Source organism: Panulirus ornatus, chromosome 20 (assembly GCF_036320965.1).
Source record: "Panulirus ornatus isolate Po-2019 chromosome 20, ASM3632096v1, whole genome shotgun sequence".
Classification (NCBI taxonomy): Eukaryota; Metazoa; Arthropoda; class Malacostraca; order Decapoda; family Palinuridae; genus Panulirus; species Panulirus ornatus.
Window position 1 is genome coordinate 48,270,624 of NC_092243.1, and position 19,814 is coordinate 48,290,437.

Below are 19,814 nucleotides of genomic sequence, written 5' to 3' on the forward strand. Positions count from 1 at the left end.
ATGATACAGCGCTGGTGGCTGATTCATGTGAGAAACTGCAGAAGCTGGTGACTGAGTTTGGTAAAGTGTGTGGAAGAAGAAAGTTAAGAGTAAATGTGAATAAGAGCAAGGTTATTAGGTACAGAAGGGTTGAGGGTCAAGTCAATTGGGAGGTAAGTTTGAATGGAGAAAAACTGGAGGAAGTGAAGTGTTTTAGATATCTGGGAGTGGATCTGTCAGCGGATGGAACCATGGAAGCGGAAGTGGATCATAGGGTGGGGGAGGGGGCGAAAATTTTGGGAGCCTTGAAAAATGTGTGGAAGTCGAGAACATTATCTCGGAAAGCAAAAATGGGTATGTTTGAAGGAATAGTGGTTCCAACAATGTTGTATGGTTGTGAGGCGTGGGCTATGGATAGAGTTGTGCGCAGGAGGATGGATGTGCTGGAAATGAGATGTTTGAGGACAATGTGTGGTGTGAGGTGGTTTGATCGAGTAAGTAACGTAAGGGTAAGAGAGATGTGTGGAAATAAAAAGAGCGTGGTTGAGAGAGCAGAAGAGGGTGTTTTGAAATGGTTTGGGCACATGGAGAGAATGAGTGAGGAAAGATTGACCAAGAGGATATATGTGTCGGAGGTGGAGGGAACGAGGAGAAGAGGGAGACCAAATTGGAGGTGGAAAGATGGAGTGAAAAAGATTTTGTGTGATCAGGGGCCTGAACATGCAGGAGGGTGTAAGGAGGGCAAGGAATAGAGTGAATTGGAGCGATGTGGTATACAGGGGTTGACGTGCTGTCAGTGGAGTGAATCAAGGCATGTGAGGCGTCTGGGGTGGACCATGGAAAGCTGTGTAGGTATGTATATTTGCGTGTGTGGACATGTGTATGTACATGTGTATGGGGGGGGTTGGGCCATTTCTTTCGTCTGTTTCCTTCCGCTACCTCGCAAACGCGGGAGACAGCGACAAAGTATATAAAAAAAAAAAAAATATATATATATATATATATATATATATATATATATATATATATATATATATATATATATATATATATATATATATCTTTATTTATTTATTTATTTTGCTTTGTAGCTGTCTCCCGCGTTTGCGAGGTAGCGCAAGGAAACAGACGAAAGAAATGGCCAAACCCACCCCCATACACATGTATATACAAACACGTCCACACACGCAAATATACATACCTATACATCTCAATGTACACATATATATACACACACAGACACATACATATATACCCATGCACACAATTTACACTGTCTGCCTTTATTCATTCCCATCGCCACCTCGCCACACATGGAATACCATCCCCCTCCGCCCTCATGTGTGCGGGGTAGCGCTAGGAAAAGACAACAAAGGCCTCATTCGTTCACACTCAGTCTCTAGCTGTCATGCAATAATGCGCGAAACCACAGCTCCCTTTCCACATCCAGGCCCCACACAGCTTTCCATGGTTTACCCCAGACGCTTCACATGCCCTGATTCAATCCACTGACAGCACGTCAACCCCGGTATACCACATCGATCCAATTCACTCTATTCCTTGCCCGCCTTTCACCCTCCTGCATGTTCATGCCCCAATCACTCAAAATCTTTTTCACTCCATCTTTCCACCTCCAATTTGGTCTCCCACTTCTCCTCGTTCCCTCCACCTCCGACTCATATATCCTCTTGGTCAATCTTTCCTCACTCATTCTCTCCATGTGCCCAAACCATTTCAAAACACCCTCTTCTGCTCTCACAACCACGCTCTTTTTATTTCCACACTTCTCTCTTACCCTTACATTACTTACTCGATCAAACCACCTCACACCACACATTTTCCTCAAACATCTCATTTCCAGCACATCCACCCTCCTGCGCACAACTCTATCCATAGCCCACGCCTCGCAACCGTACATCATTGTTGGAACCACTATCCCTTCAAACATACCCATTTTTGCTTTCCGAGATAATGTTCTTGACTTCCACACATTCTTCAAGGCTCCCAGGATTTTTGCCCCCTCCCCCACCCTATGATTCACTTCCGCTTCCATGGTTCCATATATATATATATATATATATATATATATATATATACTATTCACTACTTCCCGCGTTAGCGTTAAGAACAGAGGACTGAGCTTTTGAGGAAATATCCTCACTTGGCCCCCCTCCTATGTTCCTTCTTGTAGAAAGCTAAAAACAGGAGGGGAGGATTTCCAGCCCCTCGCTTTCTTCTCTTTAAGTTGCCTTCTGCCAAATGCATGGAGTATGTGCTTGCACTTAACATGAAATCAAACCTTTAGTGATGATAATCCCAATGAAGATGCAACAACAGATTTACAACGTGCAGATTAAATCCGGTTCTAAGTATTATAATGAATAACCTTCTCAAAGTTGGGAGGATAGACTTTATGGAGTTCAGTATAGAATGTAGACTGGCTAATAAGTCCATATATTTTAGAAGTAAGCTTATTGTTTCACTCAAATTACGCATAAATGCCTGCAAGCATCTTTCTGTGAGAGAGATGATTATCAATTTCCTAAACTTCATGCACTTGTTTCTGCTTTACAAATGTCCATTTCTTTTGATCTCTAGTTTTAATCCTAGTATGATCAGAAGGAAATCTTTTTCACTCCATCCTTCCACCTCTGACACCTCTGACACATCCACCCTCTTCCGCACAACTCTATCTATAGCCCATGCCTTGCATGTGAAGCATCTAGGGTAAACCAGAGGAGGAGGGTGGATATGTTGGAAATGAGATGTTTGAGGACAATTTGTGGTGTGAGGTGGTTTCATCGAGTAAGTAATGAAAGGGTAAGAGAGATGTGTGGTAATAAAAAGAATGTGGTTGAGAGAGCAGAAAAGGGTGTATTGAAATGGTTTGGTCACATGGAGAGAATGAGTGAGGAAAGATTGACAAAGAGGATATATGTGTCATAGGTGGGAGGAACGAGAAGTGGGAAACCAGATTGGAGGTAGAAGGATGGAGTGAAAAAGATTTTGAGCGAATGGGACCTGAACATACAAGGGGGGTGAAAGGCAAGCAAGGAACAGAGTGAATTGTGATATTCCAGGGTTGACGTGTTGTCACTGGATTGAAGCAGGGCATGTGAAGTGTCTGGGGTAAACCATGGAAAGTTTTGTGGGGCCTGGATGTGGAAAGGGAGCTGTGGTTTCAGTGCATTGCACATGACAGCTAGAGACTGAGTGTGAATGACTGTGGCCTTTGCTGTGTGGGTGGAAGGGGGTGCCATTTCATGTGTGGCGGGGTGGCAGCGGGAATGTATGAAGGCAGCGTGTATGAATATTACATGTGTATATATGTATATGTATGTATACGTTGAATTGTATACATGTATGTGCATGTTTGGGTGTTTATGCATATACATGTGTATGTGGGTGGGTTAGGCCATTCTTTTGTCTGTTTCCTTGTGCTACCTCGCTAATGCGGGAGACAGCAACAAAGGGGAAACAGAAGAAGGAGTCATGCTGGAAGTGCTCATCCTCCTTGAAGGCTCAGATTGGGGTGTCTAAATGTGTGTGGATGTAACCAAGATGAGAAGAAAGGAGAAGTAGCTAGTATGTGTGAGAAAAGGAACCTAGATGTTTTGGCTCTGAGTGAAATGAATCTCACGGGTAAAGTTGAAGAGTGGTTTGGGAATGTCTTGGGAGTAAGGCCAGGGGTTGATGAGAGGAGTTGTGGGAGTATGTAATAGAGATTAAGAGAGTATCGGTAAAACTGAAACTGGATGGAGAGAGATGGGTGATTATTGGTGCATATGCACCTGGGCATGAGAAAAAAAGATCATGAGAGGTAAGTGTTTTGGGAGCAGCTGAGTGAGTGTGTTCGCAGCTTTGATGCACAAGACCAGGTTATAGTGATGGGTGATTTGAATGCAAAGTGGGTAATGTGATAGTTGAGGGTATAATTGGTGTACATGGGGTGTTCAGTGTTGTAAATGGAAATGGTGAAGATCTTGTGGATTTTTGTCCTGAAAAAGGACTAGTGATTGGGAATACCTGGTTTAAAAAGAGACATACATAAGTATATGTATATGAGTAGAAGAGATGGCCAGAGAGCATTATTTGATTACATATTAATTGATAGGCTTGTAAAAGAGAAACTTTTGGATGTTAATTTGCTGAGAGGGGCAGCTGGAGTGATGTCTGATCATTATCTTATGGAGGCAAAGGTGAAGATTTGTAGAGGTTTTCAGAAAAGAAGAGAGAATGCTGGGGAGAAAAGAGTGGTGAGAAAAAGTGAGCTTGGAAAGGAATCTTGTGTGAGGAAGTACCAGGAGAGACTGAGTGCAGAATATGGATCATGGTGAAGTGCCTGAGAATTGGCAGAATGCATGCATAGTGCCATTGTGCAAAGGCAAAGGGGATAAAGATGAGTGTTCAAATTACAGAAGCATAAGTTTGTTGAGTATTCCTGGGAAATTATATGGGATGGTATTGATTGAGAGGGCAGAGGTATGTACAGAACATCAGACTGGGAAAGAGCTGTATGGTTTCAGAAGTGGTAGAGAATGTATGTGAGAAATACTTAGAGTAACAGAGGGATTTATATGTAGCATTTATGGATGTAGAGAAGGCATATGATAGGGTTGATGGAGGTGCTTTGTGGAAGGTATTAAGAGTATATGGTAAGATGGGTAAGTTGCAGTGAAAAGTTTTTACCAAGGATGTAAGGCATTTGTATGAGTAGGAAGAGAGGAAAGTGATTGGTACCCAGTGATTGTCAGTTTGCGGCTGGGATGTGTGATGTCTCCACGAGTGTTTAATTTGTTTATGGATGGATGGTTAGGGAGGTGAATGCAAGAGTTTTGGAGAATGGAGCAAGAATGCAGTCTGTTTTGGATGAGAGGGCTTGGGAAGTGTCAGTTGTTGTTCGCTGATGATACAGCGCTGGTGACTCATTCGGATGAGAAAGTGCAGAAGTTGGTGACTGAGTTTGGTAAAGTGTGTGAACAAAGAAAGTTGAGAGTAAATGTGAATATTAGTAAGGTTATTAGGCTCAGTAGGGTTTAGGGACAAGTTAATTGGGAGGTAAGTTTGAATGGAGAATAACTGGAGGAAGCAAAGTGTTTTAGTTATCTGGGAGTGAATTTAGCAGCAAATGGAACTATGGAAGCAGAAGTGAGTCACAGGGTGGGGAAGGGGACGAGGGTTCTAGGAGTGTTGAAGGATGTGTGGAAGGCAAGAATGTTATCTTGGAGAGCAAAACTGGGTATGTTTGAGGGAATATTGGTTCCAACAATGTTATGCGGTTACGAGGCATGTGCTATAGATAGGGTTGTGTGTAGGAGGGTGGATGTGTTGGAAATGAAATGTTTGAGGACAGTATGTGGTTTGAGGTGGTTTGATTAAGTAATGAAAGGGTATGAGAGATGTGTGGTTATAAAGAGTGTGGTGGAGAGAGCAGAAGAGGGTGTGTTGAAATGGTTTGGACATATGGAGAGAATGAGTGAGGAAAGATTGACAGAAAGTATGTGTGCCCGAGGTGGAGGGAAGAAAGAGAAGCGGGAGACCAAATTGGAGATGGATGGATGGAGTGAAAAAGATTTTGAGCAGTCGGGGCCTAAACATAGAGGAGGGTGAAAAGTGTGCAAGAACAGAGTGAATTGGAACGATGTGGTATACCGGGGTCAATGTGCTGTCAGTGGATTGAACCAGGGCATGTGAAACATCTGCAGTAAACCTGGAAAGGTCTGTGGGACCTGGAATATATATATATCTACTTGTATATATATATATATATATATATATGAATGTGAATAAGAGCAAGGTTATTAGGTACAGTAGGGTTGAGGGTGAAGTCAATTGGGAGGTAAGTTTGAATGGAGAAAAACTGGAGGAAGTAAAGTGTTTTAGATATCTGGGAGTGGATCTGGCAGCGGATGGAACCATGGAAGCGGAAGTGAATCATAGGGTGGGGAGGGGGCGAAAATCCTGGGAGCCGTGAAGAATGTGTGGAAGTCGAGAACATTATCTCGGAAAGCAAAAATGGGTATGTTTGAAGGAATAGTGGTTCCAACAATGTTGTATGGTTGCAAGGTGTGGGCTATGGATAGAGTTGTGCGCAGGAAGATGGATGTGCTGGAAATGAGATGTTTGAGGACAATGTGTGGTGTGAGGTGGTTTGATTGAGTAAGTAACGTAAGGGTAAGAGAGATGTGTGGAAATAAAAAGAGCGTGGTTGAGAGAGCAGAAGAGGATGTTTTGAAATGGTTTGGGCACATGGAGAGAACGAGTGAGGAAAGATTGACCAAGAGGATATATGTGTCGGAGGTGGAGGGAACGAGGAGAGGTGGGAGACCTAATTGGAGGTGGAAAGATGGAGTGAAAAAGATTTTGTGTGATCGGGGCCTGAACATGCAGGAGGGTGAAAGGCGGGCAAGGAATAGAGTAATTGGATCGATATGGTATACCGGGGTTGACGTGCTGTCAGTGGATTGAATCAGGGCATGTGAAGCGTCTGGGGTAAACCATGGAAAGCTGTGTAGGTATATATATTTGCGTGTGTGGACGTATGTATATACATGTGTATGGGGGTGGGTTGGGCCATTTCTTTCGTCTGTTTCCTTGCGCTACCTCGCAAACTCGGGAGACAGCGACAGAAAAAAAAAAAAAAAATATATATATATATATATATATATATATATATATATATATATATATATATATATATATTTATTTATTTATTTTGCTTTGTCGCTGTCTCCCGTGTTTGCGAGGTAGTGCAAGGAAACAGACGAAAGAAATGGCCCAACCCACCCCCATACACATGTATATACATACACGTCCACACACGCAAATATACATATCTATACATCTCAGTGTACACATATATATACACACACAGACACATACATATATATACCCATGCACACAATTCACACTGTCTGCCTTTATTCATTCCCATCGCCACCTCGCCACACATGGAATACCATCCCCCTCCCCCCTCATGTGTGCGAGATAGCGCTAGGAAAAGACAACAAAGGCCCCATTCGTTCACACTCAGTCTCTAGCTGTCATGCAATAATGCCCGAAACCACAGCTCCCTTTCCACATCCAGGCCCCACACAACTTTCCATGGTTTACCCCAGACGCTTCACATGCCCTGATTCAATCCACTGACAGCACGTCAACCCTGGTATACCACATCGATCCAATTCACTCTATTCCTTGCCCACCTTTCACCCTCCTGCATGTTCAGGCCCCGATCACTCAAAATTTTTTCCACTCCATCTTTCCACCTCCAATTTGGTCTCCCACTTCTCCTCTTTCCCTCCACCTCCGACACATATATCCTCTTGGTCAATCTTTCGTCATTCATTCTCTTCATGTGCCCAAACCATTTCAAAACACCCTCTTCTGCTCTCTCAACCATGCTCTTTTTATTTCCACACATCTCTCTTACCCTTACATTACTTACTCGATCAAACCACCTCACACCACACATTGTCCTCAAACATCTCATTTCCAGCACATCCACCCTCCTGCGCACAACTCTATCCATAGCCCACGCCTTGCAACCATACAACATTGTTGGAACCACTATTCCTTCAAACATACCCATTTTTGCTTTCCGAGATAATGTTCTTGACTTCCACACATTCTTCAAGGCTCCCGGGATTTTCGCCCCCTCCCCCACCCTATGATTCACTTCCGCTTCCATGGTTCCATCCGCTGCCAGATCCACTACCAGATATCTAAAACACTTTACTTCCTCCAGTTTTTCTCCATTCAAACTTACCTCCCAATTGACTTGACCCTCAACCCTACTGTACCTAATAACCTTGCTCTTATTCACATTTACTCTTAACTTTCTTCTTTCACACACTTTACCAAACTCAGTCACCAGCTTCTGCAGTTTCTCACATAAATCAGCCACCAGTGCTGTATCATCAGCGAACAACAACTGACTCACTTCCCAAGCTCTCTCATCCACAACAGACTTCATACTTGCCCCTATTTCCAAAACTCTTGCATTCACCTCCCTAACAACCCCATCCATAAACAAATTAAACAACCATGGAGACATCACACACCCCTGCCGCAAACCTACATTCACTGAGAACCAATCGCTTTCTCTCTTCCTACATGTACACATGAAATAACAACCCCCTCCCCCCACGTGTGTGCGAGGTAGCGCTAGGAAAGACAACAAAGGCCACATTCGTTCACATTCAGTCTCTAGCTGTCATGTATAATGCATCGAAACCACAGCTCCTTATCCACATCCAGGCCCCACAGAACTTTCCATGATTTACCCCAGACGCTTCTCACGCCCTGGTTCAACCCATTAACAGCACGTCGACCCCAGTATACCACATTGTTTCAATTCACTCTATTCCTTGCATACCTGTCACCCTCCTGCATGTTCAGGTCCCGATCAGTTAAAATCTTTTTCACTCCATCTTTCCACCTCCAGCTTGGTCTCCCACTATTCCTCATTCCCTCCACCTCTGACACATATATCCTCTTGGTCAATCTTTCCTCACTCATTTTCTTCATGTGACCAAACCATTTCAATACACCCTCTTCTACTCTCTCAGCCACACTCTTTTAATTACCACACATCTCTCTCACCCTTACATTACTTGCTAGATCAAACCACCTCACACCACATATTGTCCTCAAACATCTCATTTCCAACACACCCACCCTCCTCTGCACAACCCTATCTATAGCCCATGCCTCACAACCATATAGCATTGTTAGAACCACTATTACTTCAAACATACCCATTTTTGCTCTCCGAGATAATGTTCTCGCCTTCCACATATTCTTCAACGTTCTCAGAACCTTCACCCCCTCTCCCACCCTGTGACTCACTTCCGCTTCCATGGTTCCATCTGCTGCTAAATCCACTCCCAGATATCTAAGACACTTCATTTCCTCCAGTTTTTCTCAATTCAAACTTACCTTCCAATTAACTTGTCCCTCAACCCCACTGAACCTAATTACCTTACTCTTATTCACATTTACTCTCAGCTTTTGAAAAAAGAGAAAAATAATACAATAATACTGGAGAATACGATACAGGGTAATAGATAGAATACAAGAATACTGTCGTTGCATTATTATATCTATTAGCACTTACTAGAGATTATTATTTGATAGATGATGTTCATGTGTGATTACCCTGGGGGTCTATAGCCATAATTTAAGTAAAACCCCTTAATTCAGACATTAATGACCCAACTAGGCCAATGGACTGCCAAGCATACTTGGACTACTCACTTTCTTGTAGGCTAAGGAAAAGCCAATAATCTCTTACATTTAATACCGAAACAGAATGACATAGGTACTCATAACCTGACAATTAAATATGCATAAGCATGCAGTGATTGAAATCTTAATATTTAACTGGTTGCAACACTACTAACATAATCATTATACATGAGTCCATGGACTCCATCCTACTAAGACCATATCTAACTACTCACAGTATCAAAAATGATGTGGCATGCATCCTAACACAAATGCTAATAGTAAATAACATCCTAATTCTTGTCCTCTGGTGCTGAAAGTTCACTTGATTGTGTAACACATGGTCTTAGTAGGATTTTTAGTAGCTAGACGGCAGTCAGGTCTTTGTGCGTGAGTGTGTCTTGCCAAGCAATGGCCCCACGTCCTCCACATCAGGTCAGTCCATCCATGCTCGCATTTCATACAACACCGTTGTCAGTCATGCCAGAAGCACATCCTTAATCTTCACACATGCTGCACAGGACACACCAGCTGCTTTCCACACCCATCGTGCAGCCCAGTTGGAATCAAATTTGTCATTGTCTCTTGTAGACACATTATTGGCTCCTTACCCTCACAGCGGGGGAGCCATACACACTGTATAAAGACACCTTTTGTAACAAATCGAGGTGTTAGCGTAAAGATCAGTGTGTTAGCTTACCAGGATTTCTTAGTGGATGTTCAATGCTATGCTCCCTAGGCTGGGTAACACGTAGGGTGCTGAACTGCCCCTTGAGCTGGGTAACGTCTTCAGTGATATAGGCTGTTGAACTGATCCCCTGAGCTGGGTACCTCTCTCTCTCAAATGGCATAGACAGTACTGAATTGACCTGTCACAACTGCATCTCGTCTGTATAATATGACTTGAAATCTTGGGTTGCCAAGGAGATCATTTCAGTTTCCCTGGTTAATTACTTGGCTGTGTCACTTTGTCAGTTTCCCACTTCACTTTTTCACTTCCACACTCGATACATTTGTGAGGTGACCTTATTACTGTCTGTACTTAATCAAGCACCGTAAATAATAAACTTTTGCACATGGAGTAATCCTACATGGAAACTGCTATGATGACATGTCCCATACAATTTGACTTCTATAATTACCCTACAGCTATACTCATGATACATGCTACGGGTTATTTTATGTACTAATTTCTTATATTATTCCTACAATATGATACTTTGTTCCTTTCTTGTTAAACAATATTAGAAGAAAGCCCATATGTGGCCTCTCTCTCTCTCTCTCTCTCTCTCTGGAGGGATGTGATGAGGAGTCAGTAGGTGGCTGTCAGCCACTTGCTGTTGACCCGGGCCACCGATGAACACTGTGTGGTTGCCAATGTATGATCACCCTCCTCCATATAGTGACTCTAGTAATAATGTATATTCTTAATTGTGAGATATGATATTCTCAACATATCAAAGAACAACTTGGAGTCAAAGATACTATACAGATTAGATAGATATGACAACCCTTGGCTCACTGTCGACCATCTGCTCAGTTGTTGACTCCATCTCTGTTTGTTTTGCTTGATAACGACATGGCTGTGCGATAACTTTAAGTACGCAGTCAGACCTCGCCTTGTCCAACTATTCTGTTCTCTTACATATATACAGTAAACCCTCGATTTGATGGACTCGGATATAATAAATTTCAGAAGCAATGAAAAAATAATGTACAGTAAAGTAGTTAATAATAATTTGAAAAATCTCAAATGCTGCACCATGCACATTTCGTATCACACTTCTTTTTGGTAGCATTAGGTAGACTTACTTTGTTTCGGTCTCAATCTTCCTTAAGCTATCGTGCTTGAGGCAGACTGTTTGTATAGTGTGTTTCTGTTATTTCAGAATTGTAACTTTATTTATTGACTAATTTTGCAATCCGTACAATTCAAAATGGCATCATGTGATTGTAAGAGATGCAATGAAAGCAGGTAGTCCATCCTCACTATATTATAGAGAAGTATCCTTTCACAGGAGAGGGATGGCATCACGTCTATCTTGGTGTGAGTCCTGCTTCCAACTGCGAGCATTCCCATGCTGCTGGGTGCCTGCCACCCAACTATCGTACCACACATTAAACCCTACAGTGATGAGGAGTGAAAAGAAAGTGTGGCATAGAAATATGTTACATTCGATTTAATGGATTTCGGCAAAAACAGACACCCCTTCCTCCCATTATTCCGTAAAATCAAGGATTTCCTGCTCATCCTCCTCGAAGGTTCAGACCGGGAGTGTCTGAATGTGTGTGGGCATACCAAGATGAGAAGAAAGGAGAGATAGGTAGTATGTTTGGGGAAAGAAGGCTGAATGTTCTGGCTCTGAGTGAAACCAAGCTCAAGGGTAACGGGGAAGAGTGGTTTGGGAAAGTCTTTGGAGTAAAGTCAGGAGTTAGTGAGAGGACAAGAGCTAAGGAAGGAGTAGCGCTACTCCTGAAGCAGGAGTTGTGGGAGTATGTGATAGAGTGGAAGAAAGTAAATTCTAGATTGATGTAGGTAATACTGAAAGTGGATGGCGAGAGATGGGTGATTATTGGTGCTTATGCACCTGGTCATAAGAAGGATCATGAGAGGCAAGTGTTTTGGGAGCAGCTGAGTGAGTGTGTTAGCAGCTTTGATGCACGAGACCAGGGTTATAGTGATGGGTGATTTAAGTGTGAAGGTGAGTAATGTGGCAGTTGAGGGTACAATTGTTGTACATAGGATATTCAGTGTTGTAAATGGAAATGGTGAAGTGCCTGTGGATTTGTGTGATGAAAGAAAACAGGTGATTGGGAATACCTGGTTTAAAACAGAGATATACATAATTATATGTATGTGAGTAAGAAAGATGGTCAAAAGGTCATTATTGGATTACATGTTAATTGATAGGCACGTAAAAGAGATACTTTTGGATGCTGATATCCTGAGGGGGGGCAGCTGGTGGAATGTCCGATCACTATCTTGTGGAGGCGAAGGTGAAGATTTGTAGAGGTTTTCAAAAAAAGAAGAGAGTATCTTGGGGAGAAGAGAGTAAGTGAGCTTGTAAAGGAGACTTGTGTGAGGAAGTACCAGGAGAGATTGAGTGTAGAATGGCAAAAGGTGAAAGCAAATGACATGAGGGGAGAGGTGAGGAATGGGATGTATTTACAGAAGCAGTGATAGCATGTGCAAAAGATGCATTTAGTATGAGAAAAGTGGGAAGTGTGCAGATTAGAAAGGATAGTGAGTGGTGGGATGAAAAAGTAAGGTTGTTAGTGAAAGTTAAAAGAAAGGTGTTTGGACGATACTTGCAAGGAGGGAGTGCAAAAGACTGGGACAAATATAAAAGAAAGTGGCAGAAGGTCAAGAGATAGGTGCAAGGGTTGGAAAAGAGGGCAAATGAGAGTTGGGGTCAGAGAGTATTATTAAATTTTAGGGAAAATATAAAGGTATTTTGGAAGGAGGTAAATAATGTGTAAGACAAGAGAACAAATTGGAACATCAGTTAAGGGGGTATGTGGGGAGGTAGTGATGAAGTAAGAAGTAGATGAAATGAGTATTTTGAAGGTTTGTTGAATGTGCCTGATGATAGAGTGGCAGATATAGGGTGTTTTGGTCTGGGTGGTGTGCGATGTGAGAGGGTCAGAGAGCAATGGTATGGTAAAGAGAGAAGGGGTAGTGAAAGCTTTGCAGAAGATGAAATCCGGCAAGGCAGTGGGTTTGGATGGTATTGCAGTAGAATTTATTGATAAAGGGGGTGACTGTGTTGTTGATTGGTTGGTAAGGATATTCATTGTATGTATGGAAAATGGTGAAGTGCCTAACGATTGGCAGAATACATGCATATTGCCATTGTACAGAGGCAAAGGGGATAAAAGGGAGTGTTCAAACTACAGAGCCATAAGTTTGCTGAGTATTCCTGGGAAATTTTATGGGAGGGTATTGATTGAGAGGGTGAGGGCATGTACAGAGCATCAGACTGGGGAATAGCAGTGTGGTTTCAGAAGTGGTAGAGGATGTGTGGAGCAGGTATTTGCTTTGAATATGTGTGAGAAATACTTAGAAAAACTGATGGATTTGTATGTAGCATTTATGGACCAGGAGAAGGCATATGATAGGGTTGATAGAGATGCTTTGTGGAAGGTCTTAAGAGTATATGGTGTGGGAGGTAAGTTACTAGAAGCAGGGAAAAGTTACCGAGGATGTAAGGCCATGGTTGTTTAAATTGTTTATGGTTGGGGTGGTTAGGAAGGTAAATGCAAGAGTTTTGGAGAGAGGGGCGAGTATGCAGTCTGTTGTAGATGAGAGGGCTTGGGAAGTGAGTCAGTTGTTGTTTGCCGATGATACAGCTGTAGTTGCTGATTCAGCTGATTCAAGTGAAAAACTGCAAAAGTTGGTGACTGAGTTTGGAAAAGTGTGTAATAGGAGAAAGTTGAGAGTTAATGTGAAGAAGAGCCTGGTTATTAGTTTCAGTAGGGTTGAGGGAAAAGTTAATTGGGATGTATATTTGAATGGTGAAAAATTGGAGGATATGAAATGTTTTAGATATCTGGGAGTGGCCTTATCAGTGTATGGAACCATGGAAGCGGAAGTGAGTCACATGGTGGGGAGGGGGCGAAGGTGCTGGGAGTGATGAACAATGTGTGGAAGAAGAGAACATTATCTTGGAGAGCAAAAATAGGTATGTTTGAAGGAATAGCAGTTCCAACAATGTTATATGGTTGCGAGGCTTGGGCTATAGATAGGGTTGTGTGGAGGAGGTTGGATGTGTTGGAAATGAGATGTTTGAGAACAGTATGTGGTGTGAGGTGGTTTGATTGAGTAAGTAATGAAAGGGTAAAAGAGATGTATGGTAATAAAAAGAGTGTGGATGAGAGAGCAGAGTGGGGTGTGATGAAATGGTTTGGGCATATGGAGAGAATGAGTGACGAAAGATTGACAAAGAGGATATATGTTTCAGAAGTGGAGGGAACAAGGAGAAGCGGAAGACCAAATTGAAAGTGGAAGGATGGAGTGAAAAAGGTTTTAAGAGATTAGGGCCTGAACATACAGGAGGGTGAGAGGTGTGCAAGGAATAGAGTGAATTGGAACAGTGTAGTATACCGGAGTTGACATGCTGTCAGTGGACTGAACCAGGGCATGTGAAACATTCGGGATAAACCATGGAAAGTTCTGTGGGGCCTGGATGTGGAAAGGGAGCTGTGGTTTCGGTGCATTACACATGACAGCTAGAGACTGAGTGTGAACGGATGTGGCCTTTTCTGTCTGTTTTCTTAGCGCAACCTTGCTGAAGCAGAGGGTAGCAATGCTGTTTCCTGTGGGGCTGGGTTGCGGCAGGAATTGATGAAGGTAGGCAAGTATGAATATGTACATGTATATATATATATATATATATATATATATGTATCTTTTCTTTCTTTCATACTATTCGCCATTTCCCGCGTTAGCGAGGTAGCGCTAAGAACAGAGGACTGGACCTTTGAGGGAATATCCTCACCTGGTCCCCATCTCTGTTCCTTCTTTTGGAAAAAAAAAAAACAAAAAAAAAACAAGAGGGGAGGATTTCCAGCCGCCCGCTCCCTTCCCTTTTAGTCGCCTTCTACGACATGCAGGGAATGCGTGGGAAGTATTCTTTCTCCCCCATCCCCAGGGATATATATATATATATATATATATATATATTTATATATATATATTTATATATATATATTTAATTTTCTAAAAGGGGATAGGGGAGAAAGAATGCTTCCCGCGTGTTCCCTGCTTGTCGTAGAAGGCGACTAAAAGGGGGGGAGCGGGGGGCTGGAAATCCTCCCCTCTCGTTTTTTTTTTTTTTTTTTTTTTTTTTTTTCCAAAAGAAGGAACAGAGAATTGGGCCAGGTGAGGGTATTCCCTCAAAGGCCCAGTCCTCTGTTCTTAACGCTACCTCACTAATGCGGGAAATGGCGAATAGTTTGAAAGAAAAAAGATATATCTCATTCTCTCCATGTGACCAAACCATTTCAAAACACCCTCTTCTGCTCTCTCAACCACGCTCTTTTTATTTCCACACATCTCTCTTACCCTTACGTTACTTACTCGATCACACCACCTCACACCACACATTGTCCTCAAACATCTCATTTCCAGCACATCCATCCTCCTGCGCACAACTCTATCCATAGCCCACGCCTCGCAACCATACAACATTGTTGGAACCACTATTCCTTCAAACATACCCATTTTTGCTTTCCGAGATAATGTTCTCGACTTCCACACATTCTTCAAGGCTCCCAGAATTTTCGCCCCCTCCCCCACCCTATGATCCACTTCCGCTTCCATGGTTCCATCCGCTGCCAGATCCACTCCCAGATATCTAAAACACTTCACTTCCTCCATGGAGAGAATGAGTGAGGAAAGATTGACCAAGAGGATATATGTGTCGGAGGTGGAGGGAACGAGGAGAAGAGGGAGACCAAATTGGAGGTGGAAAGATGGAGTGAAAAAGATTTTGTGTGATCGGGGCCTGAACATGCAGGAGGGTGAAAGGAGGGCAAGGAATAGAGTGAATTGGAGCGATGTGGTATACCGGGGTTGACGTGCTGTCAGTGGATTGAATCAAGGCATGTGAAGCGTCTGGGGTAAACCATGGAGGGCTGTGTAGGTATGTATATTTGCGTGTGGACGTATGTATATACATGTGTATGGGGGTGGGTTGGGCCATTTCTTTCATCTTTTTCCTTGCGCTACCTCGCAAACGCGGGAGACAGCGACAAAGCAAAAAAAAAAAAAAAATATATATATATATATATATATATATATATATATATATATAATATATCCCTGGGGATAGGGGATTAAGAATACTTCCCACGTATTCCCTGCGTGTCGTAGAAGGCGACTAAAAGGGGAGGGAGTGGGGGGCTGGAAATCCTCCCCTCTCGTTTTTTTTTTTTAATTTTCCAAAAGAAGGAACAGAGAATTGGGCCAGGTGAGGGTATTTCCCTCAAAGGCCCAGTCCTCTGTTCTTAATGCTACCTTGCTAATGCGGGAAATGGCGAATAGTTTAAAAAAAAAAAAAAGATATATATATATATATATATATATATATATATATATATATATATATATATATATATATGGGGCAAATGGGGAGGTGATAACAAGTAGTGGTGATGTGAGAAGGAGATGGAGTGAGTATTTTGAAGGTTTGTTGAATGTGTTTGATGATAGAGTGGCAGATGTGGGGTGTCTTGGTCGAGGTGGTGTGCAAAGTGAGAGGGTTAGGGAAAATGATTTGGTAAATAGAGAAGAGGTAGTAAAAGCTTTACGGAAGATGAAAGCCGGCAAAGCAGCAGGTTTGGATGGCATGGCAGTGGAATTTATTAAAAAAGGGGGTGACTGTATTGTTGACTGGTTGGTAAGGTTATTTAATTTATGTATGATTCATGGTGAGGTGCCTGAGGATTGGCGGAATGCTTGCATAGTGCCACTGTACAAAGGCAAAGGGGATAAGAGTGAGTGCTCAAATTACAGAGGTATAAGTTTGTTGAGTATCCCTGGTAAATTATATGGGAGGGTATTGATTGAGAGGGTGAAGGCATGTACAGAGCGTCAGATTGGGGAAGAGCAGTGTGGTTTCAGAAGTGGTAGAGGATGTGTGGATCAGGTGTTTGCTTTGAAGAATGTATGCGAGAAATACTTCGAAAAACAAATGAATTTGTATGTAGCACTTATGGATCTGGAGAAGGCATATGATAGAGTTGATAGAGATGCTCTGTGGAAGGTATTAAGAATATATGGTGTGGGAGGCAAGTTGTTAGAAGTAGTGAAAAGTTTTTATAGATGATGTAAGGCATGTGTTCATGTAGGAAGAGAGGAAAGTGATTGGTTCTCAGTGAATGTAGGTTTGTGGCAGGGGTGTGTGATGTCTCCATGGTTGTTTAATTTGTTTATGGATGGTGTTGTTAGGGAGGTGAATGCAAGAGTTTTGGAAAGAGGGGCAAGTATGCAGTCTGTTGTGGATGAGAGAGCTTGGGAAGTGAGTCACTTGTTGTTCACTGATGATACAGCGCTGGTGGCTGATTCATGTAAGAAACTGCAGAAGCTGGTGACTGAGTTTGGTAAAGTGTGTGAAAGAAGAAAGTTAAGAGTGAATGTGAATAAGAGCAAGGTTATTAGGTACAGTAGGGTTGAGGGTCAAGTAAATTGGGAGGTAAGTTTGAATGGAGAAAAGCTGGAGGAAGTGAAGTGTTTTAGATATCTGGGAGTGGATCTGGCAGCGGATGGAACCATGGAAGCGGAAGTGAATCATAGGGTGGGGGAGGGGGTGAAAATCCTGGGAGCCTTGAAGAATGTGTGGAAGTCGAGAACATTATCTCGGAAAGCAAAAATGGGTATGTTTGAAGGAATAGTGGTTCCAACAATGTTGTATGGTTGCGAGGCGTGGGCTATGGATAGAGTTGTGCGCAGGAGGGTGGATGTGCTGGAAATGAGATGTTTGAGGACAATATGTGGTGTGAGGTGGTTTGATCGAGTAAGTAATGTAAGGGTGAGAGAGATGTGTGGAAATAAGAAGAGTGTGATTGAGAGAGCAGAAGAGGATGTTTTGAAATGGTTTGGGCATATGGAGAGAATGAGTGGGGAAAGATTGACCAAGAGGATATATGTGTCAGAGGTGGAGGGAACGAGGAGAAGTGGGAGACCAAATTGGAGGTGGAAAGATGGAGTGAAAAAGATTTTGAGTGATCGGGGCCTGAACATGCAGGAGGGTGAAAGGCGGGCAAGGAATAGAGTGAATTGGATTGATGTGGTATACCGGGGTCGACGTGCTGTCAATGGATTGAACCAGGGCATGTGAAGCGTCTGGGGTAAACCATGGAAAGTTGTGTGGGGCCTGGATGTGGAAAGGGAGCTGTGGTTTCGGTGCATTATTGCTTGACAGCTAGAGACTGAGTTTGAACGAATGGGGCCTTTGTTGTCTTTTCCTAGCGCTACCTCGCACACATGAGGGGGAAGGGGGATGTTATTCCATGTGTGGCGAGGTGGCGATGGGAATGAATAAAGGCAGACAGTGTGAATTGTGGGCATGTGTATATATGTATGTGTCTGTGTGTGTGTGTATATATATGTGTACATTGAGATGTATGGGTATGTATATTTGCGTGTGTGGACGTGTATGTATCATTGTGTATGGGGATGGGTTGGGCCATTTCTTTTGTCTGTTTCCTTGTGCTACCTCGCAAACGCGGGAGACAGCGACAAAGCAAATGAAAAAAAAATTATATATATATATATATATATATATATATATATATATATATATATATATATATATATATATATATATATATATATATATATTTTTTTTTTTTTTTTTTTTTTTGCTTTGTCGCTGTCTCCCGCGTTTGCGAGGCAGCGCAGAGAAACAGACGAAAGAAATGGCCCAACCCACCCCCACACACATGTATATACATACGTTCACACACGCAAAATATACATACCTACACAGCTTTCCATGGTTTACCCCAGACGCTTCACATGCCCCAATTCAATCCACTGACTGCACGTCAACCTCGGTATACCACATCACTCCAATTCACTCTATTCCTTGCCCTCCTTTCACTCTCCTGCATGTTCAGGCCCCGATCACTCAAAATCTTTTTCACTCCATCTTTCCACCTCCAATTTGGTCTCCCACTTCTCGTTCCCTCCACCTCCGACACATATATCCTCTTGGTCAATCTTTCCTCACTCACTCTCTCCATATGCCCAAACCATATATATATATATGGGAGACAGCGACAAAAAAAAAAAAAATATATATATATATATATATATATATATATATATATATATATATATATATATATATATATATACCTCGCAAACGCGGGAGACAGCGACAAAGTATAAAAAAAAAAATATATATATATTTATTTATTTATTTATTTATTTATTTATTTTGCCCATGCCTCGCAACCATACAAAATTGTTGGAACCACTATTCCTTCAAACATAGCCATTTTTGCTTTCCGAGATAATGTTCTCGACTTCCTCACATTTTTGCTCTCCGAGATAATGTTCTCGACTTCCACACATTCTTCAAGGCTCCCAGGATTTTTGCCCCCTCCCCCACCCTATGATTCACTTCTGCTTCCATGTTTCCATCCACTGCCAGATCCACTCCCAGATATCTAAAACACTTTACTTCCTCCAATTTTTCTCCATTCAAACTTACCTCCCAATTTACTTGACCCTCAACCCTACTGTACCTAATAACCTTGCTCTTATTCACATTTACTCTTAACTTTCTTCTTTCACACACTTTACCAACCTCAGTCACCAGCTTCTGCAGTTTCTCACATAAATCAGCCACCAGCGCTGTATCATCAGTGAACAGCAACTGACTCACTTCCCAAGCTCCCTCATCCACAACAGACTTCATACTTGCCCCTCTTTCCAAAACTCTTGCATTCACCTCCCTAACAATCCCATCCATAAACAAATTAAACAACCATGGAGACATCACACACCCCCGCCGCAAACCTACATTCACTGAGAACCAATCACTTTCCTCTCTTCCTACACGTACACATGCCTTACATCCTTGATAAAAACTTTTCAC

The 19,814-nt window shown here is 42.4% G+C and overlaps 1 protein-coding gene across 11 annotated transcripts in view; it reads left to right on the forward strand.

Moving 5' to 3' along the window:
- Window positions 1–19,814, forward strand: part of LOC139755988 (uncharacterized) — a 540,334-nt gene that overhangs the window by 140,122 nt on the left and 380,398 nt on the right. The window contains exon 6 of one of the 11 annotated variants that reach the window (XM_071674900.1): window positions 11,226–14,639. The exons of the other annotated variants lie outside the window; for them this stretch is intronic. Within the exon in view, the coding sequence (XP_071531001.1) occupies window positions 11,226–11,258 (33 nt within the window). The 3' untranslated portion in view covers window positions 11,259–14,639. Of the gene's footprint in view, window positions 1–11,225; window positions 14,640–19,814 lie in introns of those variants that run through there. 11 annotated transcript variants of the gene reach the window in all.